The 13,126-nt window shown below is 64.1% G+C and overlaps 1 protein-coding gene across 3 annotated transcripts; it reads left to right on the forward strand.

Annotated features, from left to right (window-relative positions):
• The first annotated feature begins 719 nt into the window (after positions 1-719).
• ESPL1 (extra spindle pole bodies like 1, separase) lies at positions 720-13,015 on the forward strand. 3 transcript variants are annotated; one of them, XM_086768682.1, is made up of 30 exons: positions 720-823; positions 931-2,034; positions 2,245-2,349; positions 2,507-2,630; positions 2,847-2,983; positions 3,217-3,410; positions 3,565-3,807; positions 4,019-4,166; positions 4,365-4,509; positions 4,605-4,744; positions 4,840-4,974; positions 5,065-5,184; positions 5,335-5,506; positions 5,712-5,840; positions 5,956-6,112; positions 6,459-6,568; positions 6,882-8,065; positions 8,136-8,496; positions 8,637-8,795; positions 10,311-10,524; positions 10,646-10,830; positions 10,939-11,066; positions 11,139-11,261; positions 11,355-11,510; positions 11,593-11,763; positions 11,847-11,951; positions 12,071-12,186; positions 12,268-12,351; positions 12,445-12,609; positions 12,709-13,015. In XM_086768682.1, the coding sequence occupies exons 1-30, from the start codon at positions 779-781 to the stop codon at positions 12,908-12,910; spliced, it is 6,561 nt and encodes a 2,186-aa protein (XP_086624808.1). In that variant the 5' UTR covers positions 720-778; the 3' UTR covers positions 12,911-13,015. The 3 variants fall into 3 exon arrangements, with proteins under 3 accessions (XP_086624808.1, XP_086624810.1, XP_086624809.1); XM_086768684.1 differs by having other exon boundaries at positions 12,074-12,186; XM_086768683.1 differs by having other exon boundaries at positions 4,022-4,166.
• Positions 13,016-13,126: the final 111 nt, after the last annotated feature.

The following is a 13,126-nucleotide window of genomic DNA, read 5'->3' on the forward strand; positions in this document are numbered from 1 at the left end:
CGCTGATTGGCTGCGGAGGGTATTTGAACGGGGCGCGAGGCGGGACGGGCACTCAACGGCGGCTGCGGCGACGGCGCGGGGGTGAGGCTGGGGGGCGGGGGGGACCTGCAGGGCCTGGGGAGGGGGACGGGGGGGCCCGGGGGTGCCGGGGAGTGGGGCCGGGATCCCCTAAGGGGCCCGGGGAGTGGAGCTGTGGGGCCCATGGCGCTGGCGGTTGCTGGGGAGTGGGGGTAGGGGGGTTGTGGTCCCCTAAAGGGTTGGGGAGTGGGGCTGGAGGGGGCTTTGATCCCCTAAGGGGACCAGGGAGTGGGGCTGGGGCGGGGGGGCTGTGGGCCCTGGGGAGCCAGGGAGTGGGGCTGGGGGGGGCTGTGGGCCCTGGGGAGCCAGGGAGTGGGGCTGGGGGGGGCTGTGGGCCCTGGGGGGCCAGGGAGTGGGGCTGGGGGGGGCTGTGGGCCCTGGGGGGCCAGGGAGTGGGGCTGGGGGGGGCTGTGGGCCCTGGGGGGCCAGGGAGTGGGGCTGGGCTGCGATCCTCCAAGAGGCTGGCGGGTGGGGCTGTGGGCCTGTGGGGACTGGGGCTGGGGGCTCCCAGGGTGCTGGTGAATGGTGTGGTGGGGGGCTGTGAGTACTAGGGGGCCTGAGGAGCGGGGCTGGGAGTTGCCCACAAGCACTGGAGGGGCTGGGAGCTGGGGGGGTCCCACACCTTTCCCTGCTCACCCCACCCAGTCGCAGTGCCGGTGTCCCGTGTGAAGCACCGCAGAGGTGCTGCCTTTGCGCCCAGATGGACCGCTGCGAGCGGACACGCGCGCTGCTCACCGAGCTGAGGGTGAGCCGGGGACTGGGGGGGCTCCGCTGCCAGCACCGCAGCAGGGAGAACCCTCCCCAGAGGGCCCTGGGCTGGGTGCCGGGGGTCTGACACCCTCCCCTCCCCAGGAATGCCTCTCATCCTCCCCGCGAGATGCCTCCAACAGCAGCCAGGCCTCCCGGCTACGAAAAAGCCGAGCGTGCGACAGAATCCTCCGGATTTGCGTCGAGCGGATGGGCGAGCCCGGGGGCTGCCCGGCAGATGCCGCTGGCCTGGTGGCCGTGGCTGAGGAGGCGTGCCGCGGCTACCTGAGCACTGCGCCGCAGCCCGCTCCCCTCTACCTGGAGAAGATCCTCTACCACCTGCTGAAGAACGCGGCTGGCCGGGGGAGCGCCGATGCCTGCCGGAGGGTGGCCGAGCTGCTCCGTGCCCAGCTGCTGACCTGCAGCCCCGGTCAGGCCTCCTCCAAGGACTTCACAGCCGTCACCTACAGCAGCTTCAGCGTGCTCTGGAGAGCAGCAGACGCCCTGGGCGAGCCTCAGCAGCCGCAGGAGGAGGGTAGAGCCGTCCTCTCGCTCCGTCTGCAAGCCCTGCGCTTCCTGCTGCTGCTGGAGGAGGATGAGGCGGACTTGCCGCCACTGCAGCCCCCCTTCTTCACCTCGCAGACGGCGCAGCAGGCAGCTGCCGCCGCTGCCTTGTACGAAGCCCAGCGAGCGCCGTGCTCGGCTTTCCTTGGCCAGCAGCTCAGGGACTGCTTGCTGGCGGCTCTGCGGAAGGAGGCGGCGGAGCCACCCACCCTCCAGCAATCCCTCTGCTTTTTCGAGCTCACCCTGGAGCAGTGCCGGCATCTCTGCAAGAGCGGCCGGTACAGGGAGGCCAAGGAGGCGATAAAGGATGCGAGGGACTTCCTGGGGGCCGCCAGCAGCTGTGCAAAATCTTTCGGTGACCCCCTGTCCATCCTGGAGGCTGGGGTCAAGCTGAGCCAGGTGCTGGCCGAGAGCGCTTGCCGTGCGGGGCCGCCCTTCTCCCAGGCCGCGCTGGCTCTCGGCACGGCGGCGGAGGCCTCGGAGAGGTTCCTCAGGGTGCTGGCTGAGAGCTGCCAGTTCCTCGTCTCGTCCCTCGGAGAGTACACGAAGAGGAGCAAGCAGCAGGCCTTTGGCCGGGAGGACGTGCTCGAACTCTGCGCCTTCACCGACGGGCACTGCCGTGTCCTCCGCCGGCTGCTGGAGAGGGTGAGGCTGTGGCTGGGAGCGGGGCGATGGTGTAGCGTGGTCAACCAGAGCCTCTGTGAGCAGCTGGAGGGTCCATAACCCCGCTCCGGGCACGGTGCTCCCCTTCATCCATCAGCGGAGCGTCGCTCTCTGGTGTCCCCATCCTGAGCAGCAGCACGGCGCTGCCCGGGCCCCACGAACGTTGCTTTTCTCCTTTCCTCCTCTCCGCAGGTTCCTCCCGACAGTGCCAAGCAGAAGCTCATGGTGAAGCAGCTGCTGTACTGCAGCCTCCAGCTCTCTGTCAGCGTGGCCTACGACGCCTTCCAGTGCTCCCAGGTACCGGTGGCGGAGGGGACCGTCCCCGGCACTGGTGGTGGGTGAGACCCTCGCGATGCTGGATGGCTTCTCCCTTTGGCGGTGGTGCTTTGGTGGGGTTGGAAGGGGCTGTGGGTCCTCAGCGGCCTCTTGCCAGCCACCGTCTCTCTCCCCGCAGCCGTTGCAGGGCTGGCCGGGTCTGGAGCGGCTGACGGCGGGCTGTGGGAGGACAGTGACGTGGATGCTGGAGGCACTGGAGGGGCTCCCTGAAAGCGAGAGAGCCAAGTACCTCGATGTCACTGGTCAGTGTTGGCCTGGCGGGTGGCACCAAACCCGGCTCCTTGGGTTGAACACGATCGCAGAGCTCAGTGTCTGTGTTCCCGGGGGGCAGCGAGGGGGGTCTCTGCCATGCTGGCTGGTGGGGCCGGGGCAGAGGGTGAGGGTCCCTGGCTGGACGAGGAGAGAGGGGTCGTTCTCTCTCCATCACGTCTTTAATGTTTGGGTTTCACTCGCGGCAGCATCGTGCACGTTCAAGCTGGCCTACATCTTCTACAACCAGAACCTTCACAAGGAGGCCAGCTCCATCTGCGAGCCCCTCTGCAAGAGGCTGCAGACAGCGGATGCCTACGCGTGTCCAGAGATACCCCCGGAGAAGGTGAGCGCTTGCCTCTCGCTTCCAGCAGAAATGGGGCTGAACCGAAGCTGATCCCAGTGCCAGGGGAGCAAAGGAGGGGGTGGAACCAATTTTTGCTCCTGCAACAACCCCGGTTCCCTCCTCCGAGGTTTTCCCTTTGCCCAGGCCGGAAAGGGGCCTGCAGTGTGGAGTGTGGGAGGCAGGGAGTTTGCTCGACAGGACGCTGAAGCCGGTTCTCTGTGCTCTCCCCGCAGCTGCACAAATGCTTCAGGCTGCAGGTGGAAAGCTACCGCAAGCTGGGGCAGCTGGAGAGGGCCCTGGCCTGCGTGGTGCAGTGGCTGACCGCCCTGCGGGGCCAGATCAGGGAGCTGCTGGCAGAGCCCGTGTCCCTCTGGGTCAGAGTGAAAACAGATGCTGTAAAGCAGGGAGCTGAGGAATTGCGATTACGGTAAGACCTGGAAGGCTGCCTGGCGCGTGGGAGGTGGGTGTCTTGAGAGCTGCGGTTCCCCAGCTGGGCAAATGAGGACGTTTCTCCCTGCGAGATGTTCCTGGCTCCACTGCGCTCTGCGCAGAGCCCCCCCTGCAGCTCCCGTTCCCCACAGGACCCTGAAGGAAGCTTTGGAGGGGCACAGCCTGGATGCAGAGACGTTGGTGACCATCCTCTTTGCGGAGTTGAAGGCCTACAAGACTCTCCGAGCCGACACGGGGCAGGAACGCTATAACGTCCTCTGCGACCTGCTGGAGATCTGCTCGGAGCAGAGCAGCCGCCTGCACGAGCGAGCCGTCGGCTTGACGGAGCTGGCTCAGGTCTTGTGCTACCACAGCAACGCCCGGCAGACGGACTGGTGGGTGGACATTGGTGTGCTGAGATGGCCTCCCTGTGTCCCTGAAGATCCCGGAGGAGCATTTGAGGGCCCTCAGGGAGAGTTTTAAGGATCCAGAGTGTTATTGCTCTGGCTGTTTGCTCCGTTTGGGGTCCTGGGGTGTATCTGTGCCTCCCCTAAAATACTCCAGGGGGTTCAGAGGCAGAAAGCTGTTTCTAACCCCTCTCTCCAGCAGCTCCTCCCTGGACGCGGTCTGTGAAGCCTTGCGGCTGCTGGAGTTGGTGCCCAGGAACGCCCAGAACCAGGACCGGCTCCTCGATGACCGGGCGCAGGCTCTGCTCTGGCTCTACATCTGCACCCTGGAGTCCAAGCTGGAAAAGGTGGGTGAGGGCGGCGGTGGGGCGCTGCGGGATGCCGAAACAGGTCCCGAAACAGGCTCCGTGCCGCCTGTTGGGTACCCTCAGCCTTGCTGGCAACACTCAGCTCTGCACTGAGGCCTCCAAAAGCCGCCCTTACCCCGCTGGAAACCTCGTGGTGTTTTTTAATGTGCGGCACCACTGCCTTCTCCCTCACTGCAGAGCATAGAGAGGGACCGGAGGACCAAAGCTCAGGGGCTAAAGAACCTGGATGACTTTGAGCCCAACGATCTCAACTATGAAGGCAGGCTGCTGGAGGACAGGTTCCTGTACGACGGCATCTCCTTCAACCTGGTGACAGAGACCGGTGAGGACACTGGCGGGTGTGGGCTCTTGTGAAGAGGCTCACCGGGAGTGCCCGGTTTGGGGTCGGAGTGTCTCAGACCCACGCTGTGCCTTCAGCTCTCTCCAAAAGCCTGGACGACGCCTTCGCCTTGTGGAAGCAGCTCCTGGTGATGCCGGGCGTCCCGGCCGTGCGCAGCCCCGAGCAGACTGTAGCCTCCCTGCGTCTCCTGGCAGCTCTCTACAAGCTGATGGCCAAGGTAACGCTGGAGGGGAGCTGGCCAGTGGGCCAGCAGCCTCCCCAGGCGCCCAGAGTCCCTCTGAGTGTGACCGTGGGGTTTTTTGCTGCCCCCAGCCCTTGCAGGCCATGGAGAGCTACCTCCTGGTCAGAGCCCTGTGCAGCGCGCTCGGGGACAACCTGGGCATGGCCAGTGCCCTGTGCCAGGTCACCAAGCTGCTCTTCCAGCTGGAGTGCCCCAGCTATGCCCAGGTAAGCCTGGCAGGGAGGGAAAGGGCCGTGGGGCGAGCTCGGCCGATCCCCGAGGCCGCAGCCCTCATGCCGGCACCTTGGCTTTTCCAGCTTTTCCTGGAGGAAATAGAGTACTGCCTGCAGAAAGCCGACAGCAGTGATGATTCCTTCCTGCTGCTGCAGCAAACCTGCCTCCTGCTCCGCAGCCAGCTGTGCTGTGTCAGCCACCGGGTAACGCTCCTAAAAGCCCTTTTCTGCCCGAAAAGTAGAGTCAGAGGGCGAGAGGAGACTGCAGCGGCTCGCTCTGGCTATCTCGGTACCCGTCACTTTCGGCATGGAGGCACCCTGGACCGTGGCTGATGACTTTTTCTCCCTCTGCAGATTGAAGAGGGTCTCGCCCTGTTGCTGGAGGTGCTCCAGAACCCAGCTCTGCAAAAAATCATGAAGGTCTGGTACCTGCTGCGAGCCCACGTCCGTCAGCTGGTGGCCGTCTACCTGAGCCTCCCCGCTGCCCGCCTCTCGCTGGCGCTCCGGCAGCAGATCTTCGTGCAAGGTGAGTTCTCGGGGGGTGTTTCAAACCCTCCCGGTGAGCACCAGGCTGACGGGGCTCATGGACGAAGCTCCGTGCAAACATTTGCCCTCTGGCTTCTCCAAACCAGCCCGTTTGGAGGGAGGAGAGGGAGTTTGGGGGAGTTGCTCTGGCCTGAGCCCGGGGAGGGTCTTGGTCAGTGCTGACACCCACGACTGCCCTCGCACAGGGTGGAAGACGCCCGAGGCGGCTCTCACCGATGCCCACAAGCTCTTCCGCAGCATCATCCTCCTTCTGATGGGCAGCGAGGTGCTGGGCTGTCAGACGACGACATCTGACGTCCAGTTTGTGGATTACGGTGAGCCATTCGCTCGTGTGGACCAAAACCCAACCGCTCCTCCAAACAGAGCCGGGCTCCTTGCCCGCCTCGGCAGGAAGAGCCGCTCCGGTCACCTTCCTGTCCTCCCTCGCAGGGGACAACCTGCTGCTGAAGTGGCAAGTGCTGGCTGACGTGCTGGCCTGCTCGCAGGAGCTCGTGGCTCTCCTCAGCAGGCTGGAGGTGGTGTGTAAAGCCAAAGCCTTCTGCTTGGAGGCCGTCAAGCTGGCCGTGAAACTGCAAGCCCCTCGGTGGTGAGTTGACCATGGAGGGGGGCGCAGCCTGGTCCTCAGCTTGGGGGATGCTTGGTTAGGGATGAACTGCCCTGCAGCCGCGGGGAACACTGGTGTCTGCGTCCCTTGGTGGGGAGCTGGCCTTGCTGGGAGGGTTTGGCACCTTCTCAGCTTGGTTTGGGCTGCGTTATCCCGTGAATTCAGCTTGCCAGATCAGACGTGAGCTTGTTCCTCGCTGCCTGCCTGCCTCCCTCCTGCACTGCACTGGGCATGGAGCGATGGCTGTTGGGGCAGGGGTCTGAGGGCTGTTTGTTTTGGTTTGGTTTTTTGTGGGTTTTTTTATTTTTTTTTTTTTTCCCTCCCTTAGGTGTATTTCCTTCCTGGTGCTGAAGGCCCAGCTGGAGCTGCAGCAGAGTGAGCTGGAGCTGAGCCGCTTCGACCTCCAGCATGCGTTCTCCCTTTTGGAGTCTGACACCGGTGAGCCCCAAGCCCAGGCAGTGCCAGGGATGACCCCTCTTGCGCCCGCTTTTGGGCTGCGGTGAAGGATCTGCCTTGCGCAGATGCTGCTGGAGCAGCCGATCCCTGTCACCCAGGAGGGTGCAGAGGTGGAGGATAACTCCAAGCCATGCTTTGGCTCGTTGAGTGACTCCTCCAGCCAAGAAAGGCGTAGCGGGGGAAAGCAGAAGCATGGGGTCCGGCTTCCCTTACCCCTCCTCAGGCTGGCTGCGGCGGAAGCTGCGGTAGGGCTGTGCAGGGAGGATGCAGAAATAACCCTCCCCTCTACCCGCAGAGTTTAAAGGCATCAAGAATCAGAAGGACCAGATAAAGATCCTGCCCAGGAAGGGCAAACTCGAGGGCAAGAAGCCCCGGGACCCCATCTCTGAGCCCTTCAGGGAAGAGGAGGGTTTCCTGAAGGGCCCTGCGCTGGAGTTTGTGGCCACGGTGGGCAAGCTGGAGAAGAAGGATGCTCTGACCGCCTCACCAGAGCTGAAGTCCGAGAGGAAGAAGAGATTGGCCTTCCTCACCCACCCGGCATCCTGCTCGTGCTGCCTCTGCTCTGACCTGACCCTCTCGGCACTCTGCCTGTGCTGGCTCCTCTCCTGTGCCCAGGCCGAGCTGGCAGTGGGCAACGCGGCCGAGGGGCTGGGGCTGATCCGCACCACGCTGCGGCGCTGTGCCGCCGTGGCCGCCCGCTTTGCCGCCGTGCTGCGAGACAAGCTGTGGGACGGCTCTGTCGGCCGCGACCTGCCTGCGCTGGAGCTGCTGGACGATCTGGTGGCCGCTGGCTACGCCATGTTGGCCCTTCAGTGCCTGGCCAACCCCCAGCTGGCGGAGGAGCTGCAGGAGGAGCTGGAGACAGGACTGACCTTCCTAGCGTCCCGCAGACCCCACCTGCCCAGCCTGGAGGTCTCCAGGGCCACCCTGCTGCTCGCCAAAGCCATGGCCATCGTTTGCCGCCTGGCCTCCAAGGACAGTGACTCTGCGCACGCCATCTTTGCTGGCCTTTGGACCTCTCAGCTGCCCATGGTGACTCCAGCAGAGCCCAGAGCGGCAGCCGTGCCTCAGACCTCTCAGCTGCCTGCGGTGACTCCGGCAGAGCCCAAAGTGGCAGCCGTGCCCCAGACCCTCAAAATGAACAAGGCTCAACCCCAAAGGCGCAAAAACAAGATGACGTTGGCCCCCGCTGCGCCCAAGCTCAGAGTAAAGAAGAGCCAGAGAGAGAAGCCCCCAGTTGTGCCGAGCACCGACGTCTTTGCTCTGGGTGACTCGGACAGCGAGGTGCCCCCCATTGTCATCCGGCCAGTGACAACGCTCTGCACCCCGCACCAGAAAGCCTGTCTCGCCGCCAAGGCGCACGCAGCCCCCGGCCCCAGGACTCCCTTCACCATTTTCAACGAATCCTCCCCGCTGGCCGGCAAGTCCCAGCTCCTGCGAGCACCCAAAGTCTTGGGGAGAGTCAAAACTCGCCTGAAGGTGAGCGGGGAGGGGGCCGAGGGGCAGCCTGGCGTGCCTGATCCCAGCCCTGACACCCCTGTCCCTTTAGGTGATATTCAGCGATGACAGTGACATGGAGGATCCCAAAGCAAGGCTGAGCCCCGCTGCCACCCGCAAGACGTCCTGCACCCAGAAACCTCTGCCCTCCAAATCTGCAGGGTCGCAGGTGAGCTCGCTGGGGACGGGCGGCCGAAGCAGCAATGCCCAGCCCCGGAGAGGGCGGCCGAGCGCCCGCCGAGCCGGGGCTGTGGAGGAGAAGAGGGAGCGGGCGACTCGCAGGGCTCCCGGCAAGAGAACAGAGGAGGAGCGGGAGCTTCTGAGGGCCGTTGAGGAAGAGGAGAAACCAGTGGAAGAGCTTGAGATCAGCATTGAGGTCTTGCGGGCCTCTGAGGAAGAGGAGGGTGCCCCAGGTGAGCTGGGCTACCCCAGGGATTGGGGAGGGGTGGTGTTTTGCCTTGGTGCACCCCTAGCAGTTGCATGGGGCTGTCCCCACTGCTGCCACCAGTCCCCGACCAGTCCAGGGACCAGGCACCTCTGTCCCTCCCCGCAGGCAGGAGGCAGCTGCCTCAGCGCGGGCAGAAGGGCGCAGATGGGGAGTGCGAGGTCCCGCAGCAGAAGGCTAGCGAGGACGTCCTGGCAGCACAGCGTCTGGGCAGCGAGGACCCCCTGCACCCAGAGGAGACCCTCTTCTCCACCCTGCCCGCGGCCGGTGAGCCCCCAGTGCGGTGTGTGTGGGGAGGTTCTGGTGCTGGGGACTGTGGGCAGGACCAGAGCCAAAGCTGAGCCTCTCTGTGAAGCCAGTAGCACCCCTGCAAAAACAGAGAGTTGTACAATTGTAGAATAGTTTGGGTGTGAAGGGACCGCTAAAGGCCATCCAGGAGCGAGGAGCAGGGACATCTCCAACCGGATCCGGTTGCTCACAGCCCCGGCCAGCCTGGCCTGGAATGTTTCCAGGGATGGGGCATCCACCGCCTCGCTGGGTGACCTGGGCCAGTGCTCCACTACCCTCAGTGTAAAAAATTTCTTATACCCGGTCTGAATCTCCCCTCTTTTGGTTTAAAACCATCACCCCTCGTCCTGTCCCAGCAGGCCCTGCTGAAGAGTCTCTCCCCACCTTCCCTGCAGCCCCCTTTGGGCACTGGGAGCCGCTCTCAGCTCTCCCCGGAGCCTCCTCTTCTCCAGGCTGAACAGCCCCAGCTCTCCCAGCCCGGCCTCACAGCAGAGCTGCTCCAGCCCTCTCAGCATCTGCGCGGCCTCCTCTGGACCCTCTCCACCAGCTCCACGTCTCTCCTGTTCCACTTTGCTGCCTCAGTCTCTAACTCTTACCCGTGAGCTTTCAACCAGCTCGTGGGCTGTTCAGAGGCAGCTCTTCACGCTTTGTCTGTTTCTTGATGTAGAGAGCGACGCCTCCTCCCCTCCTGCCTCACCTGTCCCTTCTGAACAGCCTGCAGCCATTGATAGCCATGCACCAGTCGTGGGATTCACTTCAGCTGGTGGCAGTGTCACCTTCTTTAGAGGAGCAGCCCTTAATTTTTTGGGGTGTTTCACTGTTGTTTCCCTCTCGGCTCCTATTACCTCTCCGTAAGACTTCAAGTGCGCTGCAGCGTGGCCAGCACATCTCAGCACAGCGGGCTGCGGGCCCTCGCTGTCACCCCGCCCCTCTGACCCCGGCGTGTCACGGGAAGGTGTGACATTGTCCTTGTCCCCGTACAAGTCTAGTTTAAAGCTCTGTCAGTGAGCCCCGCTAGCGTGAGCCGCCAGTCACTCCCTTCCTTTGAGCTACGGCCAGAGCTTTGTCTGGGTTGCCGCATCCATTCCGGCAAGCGTGGAGGACGTGGCTTTCTGCTGGGTGGATACGACTCAGAGCTACTTTAATTAGTAACGAGTTGATTTTCCCCAGATTGAACTTGTTTTGGCTGGCTGGTAACTGGTGAGCGATCTCCCTGTCTTTATCTTGATCCACGAAGGGGTTTTTGTGTGTCCTATTTCCTCACCGTTTCCTGTGGAGGGGAAGCGGGCGAGGGGCAGGATGGGCGTCAGGCTGCTGGCCAAGGGTAACATGGGGCTGCTCTCCGAGCTTCCAGCCCGTGGGATGCTGGTCTTAGACTGGGAGTTGGTGGCCATGCTGGGGACACCACCTCTGTCCTCGCTGCTGTTTGGAGCATTGCCCGGGTGCTCAGTGGCTGATCCCACTCCGGGGTTTTGTCGCTTTTGTCCTTTCCAGATGTCTCCTCGCTGGACGCAGTCGTCGAGCTCCTCCGAGATGCTTTCAACTGCATCAGCCACTGCCCTCCCGGCGCGCTCTACAGCCGGCTCTGCCAGCTCCTGGCCCTGGCCACAGGGAACCGGGACCCCCTCTCCACGGCGTACCTGCTCTGCGAGTCGGTCTCTGTCACCACTCGCCATCAGCTGCTCAGCATCATCCACAGGAAGATTTAGTGAGTCCCTGCCTTCATCCCCAGAGCATTGCGGAGAAGGGGCTCGTCCGACACCACCCGAGCCCCCAGCAAAGGGGATTTTGGGGTGCTTATTCCCCCCAACTGCCTTTTCCCTCTGCAGCAAAGAGAAGAAGTCGGCGGGGGACGTGGCTGAGCAGCTCCGCGGACTGTCCTTGCAGGAGGAGAGCGCTGCCCAGCGCAGCCACCACCTCGCTGAGCTCGAGAGGCTCTTCGTGTTCAGCTCCACGGGGCTGTGCGCTGAGGTGCAGGATGGCTTCCAGGCACAGCTGCAGCAGATCCCCAGCGGTAAGGGCTGCCGCGAGGACAGAGACCAGGCAGCTCATCACACAGGAGTGTGCTGGGCGGTGGATGGTGCCCTTGGGGTTGGCCTTAAGGTCCGGGTGTGACTTTCAGGGGTGACCATGTGCGTGTTGACCCTCGCCAGCATCCAGCCTGGCTCCGTAGGGGACACGCTGCTGCTGACCCGGCTGGAGAAGGGCACCGCTCCCGTGAGCATACGCATCCCCGCCGCGCTTGGCAAGGTGAGGGCAGGGCGGGAGTGGGGCAGCCTGGCCGCGATCGGAGCTCTGATCACGGCTCCTTTTCTCCTCCAGGCCCCGCTGCGCTCAGTGCTGAGCAACTTCGACGCCATCCAGAAGGAGCAGAAGGAAGCCAACACCTGCACGGACAAGCGAGACTGGTGGCTGCGCCGCTCCGAGCTGGACAGCAGGATGAAGGTGGGGGGAAAGCCCCCCTGCGCCCCAATGTGGGGCACATCTTGGAGATTTGGGAGGTCTGGAGCCCCCCAGTGACTCTCTGACCTCTTGCAGAGCCTCATCGAGACCTTGGAGATGCAGGTGCTGGGCTGCTGGAGGGGTGTCCTGATCCCCAGCGGCCCCGAGCCCGGGCTGGCCGAGGAAGCCGCACGCTTGCACCCCCAGCTCCGCCGGTGCGGCTGCAGGGACTTGGATCCCACCCTGCTCAAGGTACCCGGGCTGGGAATGGAATTCTGAGGAGCTGAGCCCCCCTGCTCTGCCACCGCTGACCCCTTCCTCCTCCTCCCCGCAGGTGGTGCTGAACGCCGCTGCCCTCCTCACCCGTGAGGATGTGCAAGCCTTGGCCTTCGGCCTCTGCCCAGCACAGCCCCGCGAGGCTCAGCTCCTCTTGCAGGAGGCGGTGGAGAAGCGGAGAGCCTGCGCCAAGCAGGACCGTGGCTCCCTCGTCCTGGTGCTGGACAAGGTGAGAGCCCTGCTCCTCCTTCACCTTCTCTGGGCTCTGCTGCCTCCCTCCCGCTCACGCTTTCCTCTTCCTCTTCCTCTCAGCACCTGCAGAAGCTGCCCTGGGAGAGCATGGCGTGCCTGGCGCCTGTGCCTGTAACCAGGCTCCCTTCCCTGCGTTTCCTGCTCGGATACTCCCTGGCCCAGAAGGTAACGGGGTGGGGGGGCACCCTGCGTACCCCAGTCCTGCGGTTTGGGGAACCCCCCCCGCCTCCCCAAAACCTTGCCCTGGGCTGGGTCCCGCTCATCCCTTGTCTCCTGGCTTCCAGCAGCAGGCAGGGTCGGTGCTGAGCCAAGGCGTCAACCCCAGCAGCACCTTTTACGTCCTCAACCCTCACAGCAACCTCCTGGGCACTGAGGAGCGATTTCGGGGCTGGTTTGAGAGGTGAGCGGGGTCTGGGGTGGCTGTGGGGTTAGGGAGGGGGTGCTCTGCGCCCCCCACCCCTTCTCACCGTCTCTCCCGCAGCGAGCCGGGCTGGAGCGGGGTGACAGGAGCCGTCCCGAGCCAGAAGCAGATGCAGGCTGCCCTCCTGGAGCATGACCTCTACATGTGAGCATCGCTGGGGCTGCTTGGGGGGGGACACCTGGCAGGGGGGTGTACGAGGGCAGCCGGCACTCACCCGTGGGGGGCTTCTCCCCGTAGCTACGCGGGCCACGGAGCGGGCGCCCGCTTGCTGGACGGCCAGACCATCGCGCGGCTGGATTGCCGCGCCGTCGCCCTGCTCTTCGGCTGCAGCAGCGCCGCGCTCACCGTCCGCGGCAGCCTGGAGGGCTCCGGCATCGTCCTCAAGTACATCATGGCCGGCTGGTGAGCGCTGGGGGGCTCTTGGAGTTTTTGGGGGGTGGCTTTGCATGCTGGGGTTTATTTTTGGGGTGGGAGTGGGTCTAACGCCCTCCTCCCTTCCAGCCCCCTCGTCCTGGGGAACCTGTGGGATGTGACGGACCGGGACATCGACCGCTACGCCCAGGCGCTGCTGCAGGGCTGGCTGCGGGGGGGCTCGGGCGCCCCGCTCCTGTCCTACGTCACCCAGGCGCGCCAGGCCCCCAAATTCAAGTACCTCATCGGCGCGGCCCCCGTCGTCTACGGGCTGCCTGTCTGCCTGCAGTGAGGGCGTGGGCCGTCCTGTGGGGAGGGCGCGGGGGTCTGTTTGCAACTACTTGATGTTATTTTAACTGAGGGGTGGGGGGGGGTCTATGCAACCGTTTTAATTTATTTTAACGAAATCTGGTTTTATTTACGTGTTCTGCGACAATAAAGCTGCTTTTGGACTTGTCCCCACCCCACGTCTCGTGTGTGTGTGTGTCCCCATGTCCCTCATGTGTCC

The sequence above is a fragment of the Chlamydotis macqueenii genome, chromosome 29 (assembly GCF_036417535.1).
Source record: "Chlamydotis macqueenii isolate bChlMac1 chromosome 29, bChlMac1.mat, whole genome shotgun sequence".
NCBI lineage: Eukaryota > Metazoa > Chordata > Aves > Otidiformes > Otididae > Chlamydotis > Chlamydotis macqueenii.